At 39.0% G+C, this 22,971-nt stretch overlaps 1 protein-coding gene across 1 annotated transcript; it reads left to right on the plus strand.

The window, feature by feature from the left end:
• The first annotated feature begins 10,056 nt into the window (after positions 1-10,056).
• Positions 10,057-21,971, plus strand: LOC132121585 (potassium channel subfamily K member 1-like). Its single transcript, XM_059531117.1, has 3 exons — positions 10,057-10,649; positions 20,096-20,491; positions 21,109-21,971. Exons 1-3 carry the CDS (start codon positions 10,295-10,297, stop codon positions 21,369-21,371), a joined length of 1,014 nt encoding a protein of 337 aa, XP_059387100.1. The 5' UTR covers positions 10,057-10,294; the 3' UTR covers positions 21,372-21,971.
• Positions 21,972-22,971: the final 1,000 nt, after the last annotated feature.

A 22,971-nucleotide genomic window follows, 5' to 3' on the forward strand; every position in this document is an offset into this window, starting at 1 on the left:
TAAAGCCTTTGCAATATTTTGTATGACTTATGCATCTGGGTAACAAAGTGAAACACGAGATACTGCAGCCCACAGTGTTCTTTACTGTTTAGAACAACAACACTGTTTCAAGGTCCATTTACCTCAGATGAACCGTTTCTCTCTTCTTCTTCTTTTAAATATTGCAATGATAAGACATAAAACACACAAGGTGATATCAAAAAAAAAAAAAAAAAAAGATCCATTTCAGTCCAAGCCAACTCAATATTATGGTATGAAATCTTCTCTTGACTTGTGTATTGGAGATTTTTTTTTCAGAACTGAAGCTAACACAAGCCATAAATCTGCCAACATTTTAGGATTAGGGTTTGAATTTAAGACATCTTTCCTTTACTGTTCATCTAAATACATTTTAAGGCATCATTGGATCTCACTCTTTATTACAACCCGAATTCCGGAAAAGTTGGGACGTTTTTTAATTTTTAATAAAATGAAAACTAAAGGAATTTCACATGATTTTCACATGAGCCAATATTTTATTCACAATAGAACATAGATAACGTAGCAAATGTTTAAACTGAGAAATTTTACACTTTTATCCACTTAATTAGCTCATTTAAAATTTAATGCCTGCTACAGGTCTCAAAAAAGTTGGCACGGGGGCAACAAATGGCTAAAAAGCAAGCAGTTTTGAAAAGATTCAGCTGGGAGAACATCTAGTGATTAATTAAGTTAATTGATATCAGGTCTGTAACATGATTAGCTATAAAAGCTTTGTCTTAGAGAAGCAGAGTCTTTTAGAAGTAAAGATGGGCAGAGGCTCTCCAATCTGTGAAAGACTGCGTAAAAAAATTGTGGAAAACTTTAAAAACAATGTTCCTCAACGTCAAATTGCAAAGGCTTTGCAAATCTCATCATCTACAGTGCATAACATCATCAAAAGATTCAGAGAAACTGGAGAAATCTCTGTGCGTAAGGGACAAGGCCGGAGACCTTTATTGGATGCCCGTGGTCTTCGGGCTCTCAGACGACACTGCATCACTCATCGGCATGATTGTGTCAATGACATTACTAAATGGGCCCCGGAATATTTTCAGAAACTACTGTCGGTAAACACAATCCGCCGTGCCATCAGCAGATGCCAACTAAAGCTCTATCATGCAAAAAGGAAGCCATATGTGAACGTGGTCCAGAAGCGCCGTCGTGTCCTGTGGGCCAAGGCTCATTTAAAATGGACTATTTCAAAGTGGAATAGTGTTTTATGGTCAGACGAGTCCAAATTTGACATTCTTGTTGGAAATCACGGACGCCGTGTCCTCCGGGCTAAAGAGGAGGGAGACCTTCCAGCATGTTATCAGCGTTCAGTTCAAAAGCCAGCATCTCTGATGGTATGGGGGTGCATAAGTGCATACGGTATGGGCAGCTTGCATGTTTTGGAAGGCTCTGTGAATGCTGAAAGGTATATAAAGGTTTTAGAGCAACATATGCTTCCCTCCAAACAACGTCTAGTTCAGGGAAGGCCTTGTTTATTTCAGCAGGACAATGCAAAACCACATACTGCAGCTATAACAACAGCATGGCTTCGTCGTAGAAGAGTCCGGGTGCTAACCTGGCCTGCCTGCAGTCCAGATCTTTCAACTATAGAGAACATTTGGCGCATCATTAAACGAAAAATACGTCAAAGACGACCACGAACTCTTCAGCAGCTGGAAATCTATATAAGGCAAGAATGGGACCAAATTCCAACAGCAAAACTCCAGCAGCTCATACCCTCAATGCCCAGACGTCTTCAAACTGTTTTGAAAAGAAAAGGAGATGCTACACCATGGTAAACATGCCCCGTCCCAACTATTTTGTGACCTGTAGCAGAAATCAAAATTGAAATGAGCTCATTTTGTGCATAAAATTTTAAACTTTCTCAGTTTAAACATTTGCTATGTTATCTATGTTCTATTGTGAATAAAATATTGGCTCATGTGATTTGAAAGTCTTTTAGTTTTCATTTTATTAAAATTTAAAAAAGTCCCAACTTTTCCGGAATTCGGGTTGTACCTTATTCATCATTATGAAAAAGAACCATAGTGACAGAAATATATAAATAAAATGATAAAACGCAAGAAATAAAGCAGCTGAAATTTATGAACAAGACAGGTCAGAAATAGTTTCCTCTTCTTCTTAGATAAAAATAGCACAAGGGAAAATCTCAGTTTATTTTACTTAAATATTTACATATACAGGAATAATAATAATTAACTTTTTTTTTTTAAATAAACTAAAAAATTGGGATACCCACTGTTCAAAAGTTTGGTGTCCTGAAAGTAAGATGTATTTTTTATGTTTTTGAAAGAAGTCTCTTATGCTCACCAAGGCTGTATTTATTAAATAGACTAAAATAATTAATATTGTGAAATATTATTACAATTTAAAATAAATATTTTCTATGTAAATATGTTTTATATATTCCTTTGATGGCTAAGCTGAATTTTTAGCAGTCATCAGTGTCACACGATCCTTCAGAAATCATTCTAATATGTTTTGCTGCTCAAGAAACATTTCTTATAATTATAGATGTTTCAAAACAATTTTACTTCTTAATATTTTGAAAAGCACAATAGTCCAATTTTGTTTGTGGAGAGATGTACCATATGTTCAGTAGCAGAAATGGAAAGTTTCACACTTTTATCTTTACCTCCTGTGCACAACAATTTCCCAGAATCTACATAGTCCTTCAAAACTGGGAAACTGGCCAAGAAATACTGTTGCAGATCAAATGTGTGCAGAGAGAACGTTTATCACGAGCATGTTTTTAAAATTATTTTACCTGCTGTTGTCATCCTTGTTCCAGCAGGGGTAAAATGTGGATTACTAAAGGGTCATGGTGAGTAGAGTGGTTCAGTGCTGTTGTTAAACCTTAATATGCAGCCATCTTAGCAGTGCTTTTCTTCTCACGACCCAGCAAAGTTCATTAATTATAATTTCTAAAAATATTTATTTAATCCTGTTTTGGAAGAATACAGCAGAGGCCATTCCTCTTTCAAAACACAAGCCTGTCATATGTGGCAGGATGGACCTGTGCTGCAGTAAAACAATATTTCATGGAAATTGGGGGAAAAGTTTAAAGTTTACAAACTACTATATCATCTGCAGTAACCACATAAAAGAAAATAAAGTGTAGGCCGGCCAGTATAGCTCACTCAAAAATAAAAATTAGTTGAGAATTTGCTCAACCTCGCAGGTCATCCAAGATGTAGATGAGTTTGTTTTCTTCATCAGAACAGATTTAGACAAGTGTAGCATTACATCACTTGCTCACCAGTGGATCCTCTGCAGTGAATGGGTGCCGTACGAGTCCAAACTGCTGATAAAAATACCACAATAATCTACAAGAGTCCAGTCTATCAATTAAGCATTGAACATTAATCAGTAAAACAAATCGGTTGTCTTAAATTTGGCAGATATTACAGTGACCAGCTAGCAGACTAAATGTCTTTCACACATTTTGCTATGTGATTTTAATGATACTTACAGCGTGTTGTGGCCCAAAATAACAGCTTGTTTTGTAGACACCATATAGAGTAAGAGGAACTGAACTGTCATAACAATGGTTGAGCTCTCACTATGGTCAATACAAGCTTAATTACATTGGCTTACTCATCTGCATATTTTTCCTATAGGTCTAAGGCTATTTCAAGCAAACGTTTGTACAGAACACAACAATTTGGTGCAAGTCATCTGCAAAGGTAACACACTTATTTTAAATGCGTTTGATGGGAGTGCAAACAGCTTAATCAAAGACACCAGTCTGAATTCACTATTGGCAGGCAAATAAACATGAACTAATGCTGCAAGGGAGCCAGTTTCAATGTTTTGAAAATAGAGGGACCACAAGACGGAGTATTCATTTCAGATTAAATTACAAATGCATCTTTTCAGTTGTTGTATAGAGGCATGGCAAACTGATGATGTATGATTTAGGGTAGATCAAGAGGATATTAACATTGTCACATGCTCTCATGGAGTAAGTTCAGCACATTTCAAACGCCAGCCGCTTTTACATTTCTGTGTCAAGCCAGTAGTCTGTCTGAGAGGTGAAGCTGATTAGCTCTGCACTCAAAACACCAAAAAATGGTGTTGAAGTCATGAAGGAAGATGGCAGATTAAATTAGAAAAGCTTTACATAAAGCAGGCTCTCAAAGTGTTGTTATTAACTTCATGGGCAAATCTCTGTGGGCTATTGCTATTTAAAAGTGAAAAATAATTATCCAGCCTCTTATTTTGTTTTCTCCTTCATTTTGAAAATATGTTTCTTTGATATATTTAAAAGCCAGTAGGCAGATATTATAGTGACAATATTTTAGTGCGTTTGTGTTTCTTGGCAGAATTAATTACTTTTGCAATAAAACACTAAAGCATTGAAATATAATTTTTCTTCTCATGTGTTTTTTTTTTTTTTCGTCACCATGTTCCCTTAGGAGCTCCATAAAATCTTTATTTGAACACATTTGAATGTTGATATCGATAACATCTCAAGCTCAATATTTTACACTGTGCACTAGAAATGCTAGATCTGGGGTTCTCAACTCTGGCCCTTGAGGTCCACTTTCCTGCAGAGTTTAGCTCTGACCAATCCTAATCAAACACACCTGAACAAGCTAATCAAGGTCTTCAGGATCACTAGAAAGTTACAGGCAGGTGAGTTTGTTTGAGGTTAGAGCTAAACTCTGCAGGAAAGTGGACTTCGAGGGCCAGAGTTGAGAACCCCTGTGATAGATAGATAGATAGATAGATAGATAGATAGATAGATAGATAGATAGATAGATAGATAGATAGATAGATAGATAGATAGATAGATAGATAGATAGATAGATAGATAGATAGATTTTAGTTATTTTCTAATTTTTAGTTATTCTTTATTTAGTATTTCGAACATTAACTGCGCAGCAAAGTGCATGCAAGAATGCCATTGAGTTTTCTGCCAGTGGCCTTAAAAAAGGGTGATATAAATCAGAGGAGGTAATGCAGACTTTATTCTCAGAGGAGTCTACAGAATACAGCATGCTTACCACAGCTCTTCATGAACTTGACCCAGTATAAGAGCCCCTGTGGGGTGGACCTGCCGGCAGTCTGTGTCCAAACTACAGCCTATGTCTAAGGTGAAACGCAGAACTTTTTGAGCCAGGAGTCTTCTCCTGCACTCAACCTGAAACATTATGCACAAATATGCTGCATGTGGCCCCAATCAATGATGTGCCCCAAAAAGTACAGCTGAGAACATACACGCTGAATGGCAGCTCCTGCCAAGGCACGCAACCCAGCTAACGAGCGGCTGCCTTGCGGGCACATGGCGTCAGGGCGCTTATGCGTCAATAAAGAAGACAAACAGAGGCCAGCTGTCAGATTTGTCCTGATCTCAATTTCAGCACTATATTGCAACATAATCCTGGGAACTAGTCAACACCCCAGGGATGGTCAAAAACAACCCAAACACAAATGCCAACCATTGAGACAGAATGTTGACTCTGGCTGGAAAGCTCTACACGTGTTCACTTCCTGTCTACGAGGCTATGCCATGGTTACAGTGAAAATATAAGCAGGCTGTACCATGCAAGAGACAAATGATAGACTAAAGACAAGGTTAGGGGGAGACTAACAACATGATCTCTTTTGATTTATGAAGTAACCCCGTTCTTGTTTTAAATTCTTGATATTTAATCCCAATGTGCGCATTGACATTTCATTTGTCTTTCCTTTAAGCCAGTAACTGGAAGAAAAAGGCCTTCTGTGAAGCACTAAAAAAATGAAGTTGGAATTTTTTTTAAGCATTTATGCTTCTCTGTCGTTCCTTTATGCCCACAGGTGTAGATCAACAGTGTCGATAAAGCCACCAATTAATCTCCCGTTGACATAGGAAATATCTTTACAAGATCTGAAAAATATTATTAAGGCACAAATGAGTAATGGAAATACCATTCCTTATTTGAATAATGGAATAAGCAAGTGAAAAGGGCTTTAACAGTAGGCAATAACCTAGTGATTGCCTCGAAAATCAGAAAGTATCCTATAATTTAAAACACATAACAAACAACTTCCTCTGTATTTAAAGTGGCTAAACATGGAAATCACAAGCTTTTAAAATATAACACTTACCACAGTAGGCGGGAAGTACAATAGACAGAGGAACATCAAAGGTCTGCGGCTGTGAAACAGGATTGATAAATTATACCCAGGTGTAAGATTGAAAGTGTTCTAGACAGTTTAAAGGACTGTAACTCTACAGATGTGGTAGGTTAAACTTGTATTTTTTGTTCCACTCACAGTAGAGTAATGCAAATATGAGTGTTAAGGTGACTGAAAAAGTTTGCTATGTTTTCAAAAACTTGGTCTGGAGAATAACAAGACCAGGTTTTAGACTCTTTTCCACAGCCTGCATCTGACTTTTCAAATACCCTACCTCTGCAAACTTCTAAACGTGATTTTTCTAGTTTTTGAAACCACAGTACCCTCCAGTGGCCATTGAAAGGAGCTTGCACAAAAGTACGCAACCACATATTCAAAACTGGGTAGCTCAGATAATTAAGGTTCAGTCATTGAAAACACCTTACTCGACCAACCAGTAATCTGAAAATTTGAATGCATGTGGCATTTTCAATGTATAACGTGTTTATGGCTCAGCGTATTCTGCAGTATTAAAGGGATACGCACAAAAGACCGTGGTTTTACATTCCACCATGCTGTTTTTCTATTTAAACCATAGACAGTTAAAGAAATGGACACAGCGACCCCATTGGAACTCAATTGAGACAAGTGAAGCCCTTTTTAGCGATTTTTAGCACTTCCGTTTCTGACGCGCAGACTCAAACTAAGCTTGATGACGTCAGCAACCTGTCTGACAGATGTAAATCTTCTAAGTGGCTGTGCGTGCAAACTGCCATCATTAATCTTGCAGAGACGGCGAGCTTGAGCGGGGAGTTCTTTGACGTGAGTGAGCAGGAGTAAGTATTCTGATTAATTATTCTGTATAGTATTTTAAAATGTAACGCCAGTACGCCATATTAAGTTAATTGCCTGCGAGCTTCTCCTCCTGTCTGTACGGTAATTTCTCTACTGTGCGACAGAGAGTCGAGTGGTTATGACGCAATCGTTAGCCTTTTTTTACAAAAACTGTTTCTACGGGGCCATAATGTAACATAGAAGGTAATGGAGCCCTTTATATATTGTCGTGTATCTTTAGAAAAATAAATAATGGACAAATGGAGTCTTTAAACGCCTCAGATGTAAAGTTATTCGCTGTCAAAGTGACGCCAAAATGAATGCAAAGTCAATGGGATGCTAATGCAATTGAAGTTCTGCTACAAGATGGCAGCTCGCGGCCGACTTCAACTTCCGGTCGACTTCCTTGCCGCCTGATTTAAACATGCTCTTGATGGATGTTGTGAATCTCCTTTGCGCTCGTATCTTTTGCGTAAAAACGCGCTCAAGTTGTTCAACTTTTATCAATGCTTTTTATTCCCTTACCCTGCATCTTGCGTTTTTAAAAAGTTTTGCATTATACGGTTGTTGTTGTTTTTTTGTTTTTTTTTGTAAAAATGCATGGCCACAAGAGTTTTGAAAGTACATAAATAGTTAAATGAATCACACACCTAGACCTAGAATTCTTCTTCTTCTTTTTCTTCTTCTTCTATTTCTTCTTCCACTCAGTGTTCCCTTGGTGTTTCAAAAAAAAAAAAAAAAAAACTATAATACTTTAAACATGAAATTAATTAAATTTAAATGAAATGAAAAGTGTTGGTTGCTGTAAGAATTTTTACACGTTTTTACAGCGTTGCACATTATAAAAAATCACACATGATTCTGTTGAGTTTATGAACACAGTGGCCAATCAGAGGCATCCACATTAGTCATCGCTGAAACCTCTAAGTTTTTGCATGTTAGGGGGACCCCCAAGAGCAGTGGTCTCAAACTCAGTTCCTGGAGGGCCACAGCTCTGCAGAGTTTAGCTCCAACCAGCTCCAAATCACACCTTCTTGGAAGTTTCTAGTAATCCTGAAGACCTTGATTAGCTGGATCAGGTGTGTTTGATTAGGGTTGGATCAAAACTGTGCAGAGCTGTGGCCCTCCAGGAATTGAGTTTGAGACCAATGCCCAAGAGCTTTGACGGTGAGCGTGATTTCACCAAGTACAACATGTTCAACATCATTCCAATCAACCAATCAGAATTGAGAGATAACTTTTACAGGAAATGTCAGTTTTAGGCTTACGATCAGGATTAGGTGCTTCAAAACCCTTGTTAATCAGCTATCATTTCCCTCTGATTTTAGGAATAAATTATGGATAAGGTTAGGTTTAGGGGTTACGGATTGGGTTAAGTCTGTATTTTTGGACAGTAATGTTGATCCAGGATCAACAAAAGATGTTGATCCAGGAACATGTCTTTCTTGGCAAAATCACGCTGACCAGCTTTGACACAGTTCTAACACTGATTCCACTGCCCTCATGTTTTTAAACGCAACAACCCATTCTGTGCACCTTAGGGTTTTCAATATTTGGTGATTTCCACTAGAATAACATAGTTTAATCTTATTGCCAGTTCCATTTATGTCAATAATTGTCTTAGCAGATTAGCTTTAACGTGTTACTTGCAGTATAACAATTACATTGGCTCTGCAGCCTTGTGCCTCTGAGTGAGAGCAACAACCTTGACTACTGGGCTCAGGTCTGGCCAGAAGTTTCACATTTCACTCGATCATACAGAAATAACCCAAAGAAGCAGATCATAACATAAAAAGGAAGCTCTTACAGTTTCTTCTGTTCAGTACCAAAAATAAAACATACAGTCATCCAGTGATGCAGCAAAACTGCAAAATGGCAAAAGGCGCAGGAAGTACAGCTCTCACATCAAGCTGTCCAGCCACTCACAAAATCTGCCATTAAAATAAAATAAATGGGGACAAGAGTATTGTTGAGAGTTTGTGAATGTATAACAAGTATGACAAGTAGACACTATCCAAGCAGTCTGATGATCTCAGTTGTAGCTACAAAATGTGCTCCGACCTGTTTACTGAGATAATCATCTCCTGCTATGCAATTTCTGGGCAGAGGGTGGAGTGATGCTTTTAAAGTGAGGAAACTATCAAAATTCATCTGTCAAAACTGTCCAAAATCATGACATTCGCCCTAGATCTTCTCGAGATTCAAGAACAAGATCAATTTGATTCACAAGTAAATTCAATATTAAAAATATCTGATTCAAAAGAGCAATTCAATAACAAATTGAACTAAAACATGAACTAGATAACAAAACTGGTCTGAATGATTCATTTGTGAATCAAACTGATCTTGTTCTTGCATTTAGAAGATTAGCATACAAAAACCCTAACTACTTTTATGATACTTTTTCATTATGCTTTTGTATTCCGGGTTCATTTACATTTATTTATCAGATCATAGACTGAAACAGGTCACTGAACTCTAAAACTGCATACAGACCACTTTGCAACTGCCCTTTACAGAAACAAGACAAGAGTTTTGGCTATACATGCTCCAAATAAAAGATTTTTGATTCACACGAGGATGCATGGAAAGCTCCAACAACACTTTTGTTTAAGATCACTTTTCAAATCTTTTGCCATCCCATGACCCCATCCAGTCACCACCTGGTCAAACCTGTTCTACCAGGTAACAGAATATGTATGTCTCACTTGCTGACCCTAATGGGGATTTCACTTAAGTATCTTAATTTTCACTCAAGTATATTAAGTATACTTAAGGCACTGAAGTATCCTCTCTTTGAAAAAACTGCTAAACTGTATCTGTCTTCTAAACGCAAATTCCTCAGGTTTACCTTACTGGGTGCGCCCTGTCGTGATAAATGTAATGAATAGAGCCGACCTGCGTAAGTTGAGGCGTGGAGGAACGAGACGTCACGAGCCTGACGCAAAAAAATATGAATCCCACTAAGGCGAAGGCCATCTCATGAATATTAATTAGGCAACTCTGACGGCCGTTGCAACCTTCCAATGGTGATGGCTTGTTTTATATATATTAATTAGGTACTGCTGACGTTGCGTTGTTACCTTCTACAGGCGAATAGTGGATTAATTAATATTAATGTAACCCTTCACCATAGTACGATTAGGAAACGCGGCTTCTGATCTTCCGTCACATCAGCTCCGCAATACTGGCAGGAGACGAACAGGAAATTTTAACTAAAAGACAGCTTTAAGAGTGTTTGCTCCCTTTTATTTGTAGTAAACGGGTGTATTCCTGTTATTCAACTGCTTGTATTAATTCTCCCACCTATTTAGCCGCGGAGACAATGCTTCAGTGTCTATCTGGAAGTTCGTGTGTGCGTGTCATAGAAGGTTACAGGTCTACGTGGTATTTCTTGGTCCTGGTACTGGCGTATGTGTTATATCTATTATTCGGGGCTTTAGTGTTTTCCGCGGTGGAGCTGCCGTATGAAGAGCAGCTTCGGCAGGAGCTTCGGACCGCGAAGCAGCAGTTTCTAGAGGATAATGAATGTCTGTCCGAAGAAAGACTGGAGGAGTTTCTCACCAGGGCTCTAGAGGCGAGTAATTACGGTGTATCGGTTCTCAATAATGCTACCACTAACTGGAACTGGGATTTCACATCAGCGCTCTTCTTCGCCAGCACTGTGCTTTCCACGACAGGTGAAAACAGACTTTCTCTTGACAATATTAAATAGCCATGATATAATTGTTTTTATTTTTTTATCCCAGTTGTTGATTTACATGATATAATTTACTGTCTGTAGTCCTGTAAGCCGTTCTTTACAATCATTTACCCAAGAGCCGCAATGACAGAAGACAGCAAGTAGCGAGGCCGCTGTGATGTCATTTGTAAGGTCGACCTGTCCTCTCTGAGATCTCTGATAAAAGCATTAGCTGACGCCTGTGAAGTCTGAAAAGCATGTACAATATGATGTGCCCTTTTTAAACAGCCCAGCATTTACTATATATATATATATATATATATATATATATATATATATATATATATATATATATATATATATAGTTCATGATATATTGCCATTGTTAACAATCAGGCACATAAAGCTTTGTTGAGTTTTAAGTCATTATGAAGGGAGGGAGGTAGATAGACTGCTCTAAGCCATTAAACAGTAGGCAGGTCACTTTTCTTGAGTTACATCCTTGTTTTAAGCATATTTAGTATATCCTACTGTGTTTAATGGGTTAGAGCAGTCTGTCTCTCTCCCTCCCTTCATAATGACTTAAAACTCAACAAAGCTTTATGTGCCTGATTGTTAACAATGGCAATATATCACAAACGTTTACAAACATAATACAGACCATAAATAAAGGCAAATTATATTTTTTCATAACAAACTTCAAAATTCAATAAAATAAGATACAGTGGGAATTTAGACTCAGACAATTTATTTAGCATGTTTAAGGACAATTATTAGTACTTTTTTGCTCATTAAACAAACTTTACAAAATTAAATGAACAGCACTTTTGCTAAATATAATTATATGCAATCACATGAGATAAATACATTTAAGTCTTCTAGAAAAAACAATATATATACACACACACACAGGTGCTGGTCATATAATTAGAATATCATAAAAAAAATTTCACTAATTCCATTCAAAAAGTGAAACTTGTATATTATATTCATTCATTACACACAGACTGCTATATTTCAAATGTTTATTTCTTTTATTTTTGATGATTGTCAGGGACCAAGCAGTTAAGCAAGAGGAGTCGCAAGGGAAATTAAAAAATAAGGATTTTTATTTCCCAAAAATCATGACAACAAAGTGAAAATAAAGGTTTGGGCCCAAAAACAAAAGTCAAATAAACAAACAGTAACTAAAGCTCTAAACAAAAAATACAACTAACTCTTACAAAGAAACAATGGGGACTTATATATTGGCTGATCAGACCAATTTTAACACACAGGGGAAGACTAACAACAACAACAACACTACTACACAAGCTACAAATAACAGCAAAATCTACATAAAACTTATTCCAAAAGTAATAAACATTTAATTAATCTTAATTCAACAAAAGTACTCAATATAATATAAATCCAAACCCCAGAATATCTAAGCAGAGAATGAGCTATCCCCCCAGGACATAAACAGTGGTAGTGTCCAATCAGGCCACCTCCCCTATAAAACTGCTCCTGCTCCAACCGCCACCCCTTTAAGCCAGCCAACTTCCTGGATCTCTCCCGGGTGTGGAATCCAACACTGGTAAGCTCAGAAACAAATAATTACACAAACAAAATGACAAAAGTAACTAATGGTGAGCGCTCCCAAAACTATACTTCTGTATGGTCAACTAAATAAAATACAATGTACGTGAAATGACCTTTGTGTCCTGTGAGTTATTTTTAACGAAATAAATGTTTGCAACAAATGTGAATGAAAATAAGCATACAAACTAATCCTAAAGAAAAACAGCACAAACTAAGTACATGAGGTTACCGCTCTTAAACTGGTTGTGAGGCCATGGCTTTGGGCTTCACACATCCCTCCCCTTCAAAGCTGCTGCTAGGCCAGCGAGAGAGGTAATCTGCAGTGGTGTTGAATTTGCCAGGGATGTACTGGACTGTAAACCGGAACGGCTGCATGGCCAGATACCACCTGGTTATCCGCCTATTGGTATATTTCATCCTCTCCAGCCACTGCAATGCCCGGTGGTCAGACTCTAAGGTACACTCTCTACCCATTAGGTAATACTTGAAAGAGTCCAGGGCCCATTTGACTGCCAAGGCCTCCTTTTCCACTGTTGAATAGCGGACCTCTCTGGGTAGAAGTTTCCGACTGATATATGCCACAGGATGTCGTTCCTCCTTAGGTCCCTGTAGAAGCACCGCCCCCACACCCCTCTCAGAGGCATCAGTCTGTAATATAAACAGTTCCTCAAAGTTTGGACTATGTAAAACAGGGCTTTTACTCAAAGATTTTTGAATGTCCTTGAAAGCTGCCACTGCCTCCCCTGTCCACTTGACTTGATTAGGACATCTTGAGCCAGTCTTATCAGTTAGTAGAGCAGCCCTGGCAGAGAAGTTTGGGATGAACCGATGGTAGAAGCCAGCCATCCCCAGGAAAGATCTTAGCTGCTTCCTGGTCTGTGGGAGAGGACATGACTCAATTGCATGGATCTTTCGGACCTGAGGTTTAATTAACCCACCTCCAATGGTGAAACCCAGATACTCAGTTTCCTTCTTGGCCAGGACACATTTAGCTGGATTGATTGTCAAGCCGGCAGAACGTAGGCGGTCAAAGACCACTTTGAGATGCTCCACATGTTCCCCCCACGTTGGGCTGTAGATGACAATATCATCAAGGTATGCACAAGAAAACTCAGACAATCCATAGAGAACCTGGTCCATTAATCTTTGAAACGTTGCTGGAGCCCCATGTAGCCCAAATGGTAACACCGTAAACTGAAAAAGCCCCCAGGGAGTTCGGAAGGCTGTCAGTTCCTGAGACTGCTTAGTTAGGGGCACTTGCCAGTAACCCTTACAGAGGTCAATGGTGGTTAGATACTTTGCTTTTCCCCAGAAATAGCATGAGGTCAACTTCCTTCTTCAGGGACACCAGGAGGCGCTCTGGTATCCTATAACTCATCCGTCTCACTGTTACATCAGGTTTTAATACAATGTCGTGTTCAACCAGGTTTGTGCGCCCTGGATATTCTTGAAAAGTAGAGTTTGTACCGGAGACTGCCGATCCTTTGACAGATGGCTTACATCAAGCTCTGTGGACACTGGCAAGGGCAGATACTGGTCATCCGCCTCCTCCTCTTCCTTTACGGCCTGAATCAGGAGCACCTCAGCTCTTGGGATCCACTCCTTAAGGAGGTTCACATGAAGCACCCGGCTAGAACGCTGATGCCCTGGAGTGGAAACCTGATAGGTGGTGGGCCCCAACTTTTTCTGCACCTCAAAGGGGCCCTGCCATTTTGCAAGAAGCTTACTATCACTGGTTGGCAACATAACCAAGACTTTCTGGCCCGGTTGAAAGACTCGCTGTCGAGCTGACTTGTCATACCAAGTCTTTTGGTGCTTTTGGGCCTCCAGCATATGTGTCTGGGCTAGTCCCCTCATTTGCTGCAGTTTCTCTCTCATCTGAACAACATAGGAGATTACATTAATGGTCCCTTCCTTCCCCTGATCTCCTCCCCAAGTGTCCCTCAATAAGGCTAGAGGACCCCTCACCTCATGACCATAGAGTAATTCAAAAGGGGAAAAACCTGTGGAAGCCTGAGGTACCTCCCTATATGCAAAAAGGAGGTAGGGGAGCCAGTGATCCCAGTCAGATCCAGTTTCATTCAAAAAACTTACGGAGCATTTGCTTGAGCGTCTGATTGAATCGCTCTGTCAGCCCATCTGTTTGTGGGTGGTAGGGCGTAGTGCGCAACCTCTTTATGCCAAGGAGTTGGTAAACCTGTTTTAAAAGTTCAGACATGAAATTAGTGCCTTGGTCGGTTAAAATCTCACAAGGAAAACCAACTCTTGAGAAAAATTGCACCAAGGAAAAAGCCACAGTTTTTGCTTTAACTGATTTTAATGGGAAGACTTCTGGATATTTGGTTGCATAGTCAGTTACTACCAACATGAAGCGATTTCCTGTTTTGCTTTTCTCCACCGGACCAACAGTGTCCATCCCAAGACGCTCAAAGGGGATGCTTGTAACTGGGAGAGGTTGAAGTGGAGCTTTGGAGGGACTTTTCATTGATGTCTTTTGGAACTGAGAGCAACTTCTACAGAACTGGGCGACATCCGTTTGCAAACCTGGCCAGTAGAAATGGCGCTTAATACGAGCTGTGGTCTTATATTTCCCCAAGTGGCCTGCCCAGGGAATGGAGTGACCCAAGTTAAGTACTATTTCTCGGGCCACCTGTGGGACCACTAGCCGCTTCACCTGGCCATTCTGATGATAAAGAACACCGTTCTGTAGGACGTACTCATTTTGCACACCATTAATATTAGTCTCCTGCTTCCTTCCTCGTGCTCTCTGCAAAAGGGTAGACAAAGTGGGGTCATTTTCCTGCATTTGCATTATATCTGTAGGTATTTGAAACCCCAGGGACATATCTGGAGTAGCCTCAGCTGATGGTTGTATAGGCGTACCCTGAAACTTGTCTTGCCTCCTCTGACTACGAGTCTTGTGAGCTTTCCAGGGACCAGTCTCAAACACTTCATTATAGAAGGGTAAGGCACTGAGGGTTATGGAGTCTGCATCCACCTGCTTAGCTTGTGCTCTAGTGACCACATTACAGCTTTGCACTGGCTTTATCAAGTCATAGAGTACTGGCAGATCTTCACCCAAAACTACAGGGAATGGTAAATTATCCGCAACTCCCACATTTAACAGATACATCTGTCCCTCTATCTCCAGATAAATATCAGCAGTGGGGTAATGCTTCTCATCACCATGTACACAGCAAATAGGGACAGTCTCTAGGGTACAGATAGCATTAGCTGGTACATATTTTCTCTGTACAAGGGTCTGAGTACTGCCAGTGTCAATCAAGGCTCTAAGGCTTTCCCCATTAATTTTAACCCAAGTCATTTTCATAGTGAGATTACCTTTGGGTTCAGGGTTAGCCCTCTGGCGTGGAATAAAACACATTTGGGTCAGCTTTCCTGGATTCTTTGGGCACATTGGTTTAACATGACCTTCCTGCCCACACAAGTAGCAAATGGGTGTTCTGTTAGGAGCTCTAGGTGGTATATATTGGTTCTCCCTCGCAGGGGGCTTACCCACTCCTGGCGCCGGCCTCTGTTGGTACTGAGGGGGTATGGGCCTGTGGCCATCCTTACCAGTCTTCCCACCCATACTACTCCATGGCTGGCCCTTTTTCCGGGCAGCCACAAACACATCAGCAAGTGTGGCAGCTTCAGCCGCAGATTTCGGCCCATGCTCCTTTACCCAAACCTGAAGCTCAGGGGACAGCATTCTCAAGAATTGTTCCATAATCAGGATTTCACTAATTTCATGGAGTGTTTTACCTTGCGGTTGGATCCATTTTACATACAGCTCTTTAAGCCTCACATACAGCTCCTTGGGGCTTTCCTCAGGTTCCACATAGAGAGATCTAAACCTCTGCCTGTAAGTCTCAGGGTTAATATCATATTTCTTCAGAATTGCGGTTTTCACTTTCTCATATTCGTGAACATCATCTATATCCATGTGCACATAGGCTCCTCTAGCCTTACCCGTCAACAATGGGAGGAGACGAAAAACCCAGTCCACTTTTGGCCACCGACATGCCGCTGCAATTCTCTCAAAGGTAATTAGAAAATGTTCAACATCATCATTTTCTGTTAATTTTTCCATTCTAAGCTCATGAAGAGATCGAAACTGACCTGCTGTAGACATAGTGGGTTGGGTCGACTCTATAGAGTGTGAGGCTTGGGCCTTTGGATGATCGACATTCAAATCATAGTCCTCAGAAGGATCTGGCATTGTGGAAACAGGCTCTGGTATTGGAGATATGCGAACCTCTACCTCCTGCTGTAGAAGGTGAAACTGATGCTGTAGGGCTTTGAACTGGTACTCCTGGCGGTTAGCTTCCTCTCTCAATTTTACTTCCCTGGTCTCCTGTTGATCCATAAATGACCGCATAATCCCAGCCAGGTCACTCATTGTTGGCTCTTTGCCATCTTCATCCTCACCACCTGATGCTCCCTTTAATGCTTCACCTTCCATTGCGACCTCACTTTCCACCCGGTGTCCTTGCTCTATATGGGTTGACTCAGTCTTCTTATTCCCTGTCTGGCCACCTCTTATCACTCTTCCTCCTCGCATGCTTCACCAACTTCAAAAAGAAAAAATAAATAAAATTCTTGCACTCCTCAACTGGCTAATCCCACCGCTACCACCATATGTCAGGGACCAAGCAGTTAAGCAAGAGGAGTCGCAAGGGAAATTAAAAAATAAGAATTTTTATTTCCCAAAAATCATGACAACAAAGTGAAAATAAAGGTTTGGGCCCAAAAACAAAAGTCAAATAAACAAACAGTAACTAAAGCTCTAAACAAAAAATACAACTAACTCTTACAAAGAAACAACGGGGACTTATATATTGGCTGATCAGACCAATTTTAACACACAGGGGAAGACTAACAACAACAACAACACTACTACACAAGCTACAAATAACAGCAAAATCTACATAAAACTTATTCCAAAAGTAATAAACATTTAATTAATCTTAATTCAACAAAAGTACTCAATATAATATAAATCCAAACCCCATAATATCTAAGCAGAGAATGAGCTATCCCCCCAGGACATAAACAGTGGTAGTGTCCAATTAGGCCACCTCCCCTATAAAACTGCTCCTGCTCCAACCGCCACCCCTTTAAACCAGCCAACTTCCTGGATCTCTCCCGGGTGTGGAATCCAACACTGGTAAGCTCAGAAACAAATAATTACACAAACAAAATTACAAAAGTAACTAATGGTGAGCGCTCCCAAAACTATACTTCTGTATGGTCAACTAAATAAAATACAATGTACGTGAAATGACCTTTGTGTCCTGTGAGTTATTTTTAACTAAATAAATGTTTGCAACAAATGTGAATGAAAAATGCATACAAACTAATCCTAAAGAAAAACAGCACAAACTAAGTACATGAGGTTACCGCTCTTAAACTGGTTGTGAGGCCATGGCTTTGGCCTTCACAATGATTATAACTGACAACTAAGGAAAATCCCGAATTCAGTATCTCAGAAAATTAGAATATTACTTAAGACCAATACAAAGAAAGTATTTTTAGAAACCTTGGCCAACTGAAAAGTATGAACATGAAAAGTATAGCATGTACAGCACTCACTACTTAGTTGGGGCTCCTTTTGCCTGAATTACTGCAGCAATGTGGCGTGGCATGGAGTCGATCAGTCTGTGGCACTGATCAGGTTTTATGAGAGCCCAGGTTGCTCTGATAGTGGCCTCCAGCTCTTCTGCATTCTTGGGTCTGGCATATCGCATCTTCCTCTTCACAATACCCCATAGATTTTCTATGGGGTTAAGGTCAGGCGAGTTTGCTGGCCAATTAAGAACGGGGATAACATGGTCCTTAAACCAGGTACTAGAAGCTTTGGCACTGTGTGCAGGTGCCAAGTCCTGTTTGAAAATGAAATCTGCATCTCCATAAAGTTGGTCAGCAGCAGGAAGCATGAGGTGCTCTAAAACTTCCTGGTATACAGCTGTGTGACCTTGGACCTCAGAAAACACAGTGGACCAACACCAGCAGATGACATGGCACCCCGAACCATCACTGACTGTGGAAACTTTACACTGGACCTCAAGCAACGTGGATTGTGTGCCTCTCCTCTCTTCCTCCAGACTCTGGGACCCTGATTTCCAAAGGAAATGCAAAATTTACTTTCATCAGAGAACATAACTTTCGACCACTCAGCAGCAGTCCAGTCCTTTTTGTCTTTAGACGCTTCTGACGCTGTCTGTTGTTCAAGAGTGGATTGACACAAGGAATGCAATAGCTGAAACCCAAGTTTTGCATACGTCTGTGTCTAATGCGTCTAATTATGTGACCATCACCTGTGTGTTGTGACGGAAGGAGCACAAGACAGACACAAGTGGGCGTGGCCTCTGAGAGGCTTTTATTAACAGAAAAATCATATATATTTAACATAGACCAAATTACTTATAATGGGCTTCATTATTTCAAAAATAATGACCAGCAGTGTCATGCAACTTATTAATTAATAACATTAAAATTTCAGTCAGTGCTCATGATAGTAGCAATAATATAATACCAAATACATAGGTAAAACATTACAATTGTAATTGGGCTACTTTTAAATCGTTTTGTACTAATGATGATGATGATCATCAGAGATTTTACTATATTTATTAATACACCCTTACAAATAAAGAAAAACAAGTGCATGCTCACATATTTACAGCCCCTTAGGAGCCCTAGTAGTTTTGTAATTCATTGCTGTGGGTGATCTGAAGGATGTCTGAAGGATAAGCATGCCGTTTGTGTAGTGTTTCCAAGGATTATGTAACTTAATCCAGAAGGATTTAAGTACTACAACAGGTACCAACCTTGACATTCCTAGTAACTTTGCACTATGTGAATAATAAGGTGTTCAATTAAAAAACAAATTAACTGGTTAATTAAGTAAAATGCTAGATATGAACTAGCCAAATGACTTATCCCAAACATACCAAAATCCAAAATATGCCACTCCCATACCTAAAAACAAATTTAGTTATGTTTATGCTTTATACACAAAATTAACTTAAAATTAACAGATTATTGGAGTATGTTTTACAAATTTTATATTTAATTCAATGTCTTGCCATTTCTTTACATTCACATTTACATTTAGTCAATTAGCAGACGCTTTTATCCAAAACAACTTACAAATGAAGACAATGGAAACAATCAAAATCAACAAGAGAGCAATGATATACAAGTGCTATAACAAGTTTCAGTTAGCTTAGCAAGGTTTTTTTTCTTGTTTTTTATTTTTTATTTTTATTATATAATAAAAAGAATAGAACAATAATAGAGCAGCTTTTTTAAGAAAACACGAAGTTAAAAAAATACAGTGCAAGTCTTTTTTTAAAAGAATATAATTAGAGTAGAGAATGCTAGAGTTAGAGGGTCAAATAAAGATGGAAGAAATGTGTTTTTAGCTGATTCTTGAAGATGGCTAAGGACTATGTGAAAGTGATTTTGTGCCTCTTTGGGATGGGACAATAAAGCGATGTTCGATTGCAGAATGCAAGTTTCTAGAGTGAACACAAGTCTGAAGTAATAAATTTAGGTAAAGCGGTGCAATTATTTTTTTGTAATTATGAAATTTACTAGCAATTTTTGAATGCATTGTTTCTGCACTATTTTAAACTGTTTTCATTAATAGGAGCTCAATGTCTCCCAACCAGTATCCCTCTCTTATCTCATCATGTAGAACAGTTTTATTATTGGTAGAATATAAAATCGGTAAAATAGTTTAGTACATGCATTACAGTCAAATACAATCTGTGCAATATGACCTATAACCAGCGGGGGGAAAAAATCAACCTGTGAACTGACCTATTCAAAGAGCTTCATGTGTTTTTTTTCCAGGATATGGACACAGCGTTCCTCTCTCGGATGGTGGTAAGGCCTTCTGCATCATTTACTCAGTGGTGGGAATCCCGTTCACCCTGCTGTTCCTGACTGCAGTGGTCCAGAGGATCATGGAGTTCAGTACCCGTAGGCCAGTGGAGTACCTGCACCGGCGCTGGGGCATGTCCAAACCTACGCTGGCTGCCCTGCACGCCACTCTTCTGGCTATTATAACCATCTCCTGCTTCTTCCTCATACCTGCCATCATCTTCTCAGTACTGGAAGAGGACTGGAATTTCCTGGAGTCCTTCTATTTCTGCTTCATCTCTCTAAGTACTATTGGCTTAGGCGACTATGTACCAGGAGAAGGCTATCATCAGAGGTTCAGAGAACTCTATAAATTAGGCATAACAAGTAAGTGAACAGTTTGTTTAATCATTTTAATTTAATAAAAATTTTAAACCAATTTAATTGTTGCTGTACAGAGCTATATATTGTACATTACATTTTACTTTTACTTTCTTGCATTTATACATGCACTACTGTTCAAAGGTTTGGGTTTGGAAAGATGTTTAAAACGTTTTTTAAAAGAAGATGCTGCTGATTTGGTGCTCAAGTAACATGGTTAAGGCTGCTTGATATTTTTTAAGAAACTGTGGCACATTTTTTCAGGATTCTTTGAAGAATAGAAAGTCCAAAAGAACAGCATTTTTTTTTCAACAGTGTAAAGTTCCTGTCACTTTTGATTAATTTAATGCATTTGTGTTTAATAAAAGTAATAATCTCACTGACCCAAAACTTTTGAACAGAATTTGATAGAGACAATGAAACATGTAGCAGAACTTGAACTTTAGCTTCTTTAACTTTGATTGAACTTTATCTTAGATCTTAGGTTGCTTTGTTAACTTAGTATTTACATACTTTGTTTTTTTTTTTCCAAACAATTAATTGACCAACGCTCCGAGTAATATCACTGCAGACCCCTTAAGGGTCGCTTTCTGATTCTCTGAATCTGTTTCTCTCTTGTACAGTATACCTGATATTGGGCTTGATCGCGATGTTGGTGGTTCTGGAAACCTTCTGTGAACTTCAGCACCTGAAGAAGCTCAGGAAGATGTTCTACTTAAGGAAACAAAAAACAGAGGACCAGCTTAACATTGTGGATCATGATCACCTCTCATTTGCCTCTGTGTCAGACCAGGCAGCCTCATTTAGGGAAGATAAGACAGATATGTTTCCTGATGACATAGTCTCTGCCTCACCTGCTACCTCCAGTGGACCAATGGACCGATGAGACGTACTGAAATTCTGTCACGAAACTTGACACGTTAATATTTCTGAAACATCTCCGCTAAGAGTATAAATGTATTGTTAGTGTATTCTGCTGTCACATTAATGGAAAACTACCATAGATAGAAATATTTGAAACACATGCTAAAGGTAATTTGTTATTGATAAGGATTATATGAATTTGTAGAATACATGATATCATATGAGATCATTGTTCATGCAGCTGCTGAACTGGAAAACATGTTGTGACCAGGGTTTTGTGTGTGTTTGTGTGCATATGTAAAAGATAAATCCATCCATGACTCTGAATATAAATAGTTAACTGGTAAGTGGTTGTAGACTAGTATATCATACTTCATATGCTGTTCTTGTTAGGTGACTTAAAGGGATCCACACCCTGTATTACAGATGATACTGTATTAATGGGAATCATGTCTTCAGGTTACTAAGTTTGTAGGCATTGCTTAAGGCAGGAAAACACTAAATGACTCTTAAGGCAATTTTTGCCCTGATTTACAGTCTGGAAAAGTTGACACTATCAGTCTATTAATTTTAGGCAGTCAGAGTTGACAGATTTCGCAGAAAATCATTTAAGGTGTGTATGATGGGCACAGACTCCTTTTTTTGTGTTTTTGTTTTTGTTGTGTTTTTGGAAAGTCTTGAAAATCTGGTGATTGTTTGATCCATAGACTTTTAGTCGTTTTAAAAGTTGTGTGGTGTATTCCAGTCTTAATTCTACTCAAGGTCTGTAATTGCACGATGCCTAGTGTTTTAAAATCTGTTTAGATTTGAAAAATCATGTAGTGTATTCCAGCCTTTAGCCATGGCGCATTGTTGTTGTTTTTTCTGAGATTTTTTAGAATAGACAGTGGCAGGGCCCTTGTGACATTCTTTAATTAACTTGTAAAGGGAATTTAAAATATACATTTTAGTAGAGACATCAGACAATCAGAAATCTGTATATTTCATTTCTTTACTTGGCTTTAGTCATGTTGGCTCTTCTGCAGTTGCAGTAGGCATTGTCCACCACCTAAAGGTGCTGTTGTGCATTGAGTGGCATTACTGTTGTATTGTAAGATGAGAACATAAGTCACATCAGTGCATCGGTACATTCTTGACATATACCCAGTGACTGGGTAAATTGCTGAAGGGAATTAATGTTAATTTATCATTAATTTTTGGTTTTAATTTTCATATTTAAATTGTATTGCACATGCCTAAAGATACTGAAAGTTGTGCATTTATTGTATGTCTTGAGTTGCACTTTAACAAAACAGAATAAACTAGATTTTTGGTTATACTGTAGATGTTGTAATTGTATTGTGTCCATTCTTCAGCCAGTAGCGCAATTTTGTACATATGAACTGAAACAGAACTTGCAGCACATATCAAATGTAATCCAAACACATCTCCACCTCTCAAGAGTTGTTTACTTTGATTATTTTGCTAGGCTATATAGGTGTGTTAAAACCCTGAGCAGCTGTACAGTCTGTTAACAGTTTATCAGAATGCCTGCTCAGTGCTGTTAAAAGAGATATTTACTCTGATGTTTGAAAGTGAATTTGATGCCATCCTGTAATAGTGGTGCTGAAATTGGGCCGAGG

The sequence above is a fragment of the Carassius carassius genome, chromosome 39 (genome assembly GCF_963082965.1).
Source record: "Carassius carassius chromosome 39, fCarCar2.1, whole genome shotgun sequence".
NCBI lineage: Eukaryota > Metazoa > Chordata > Actinopteri > Cypriniformes > Cyprinidae > Carassius > Carassius carassius.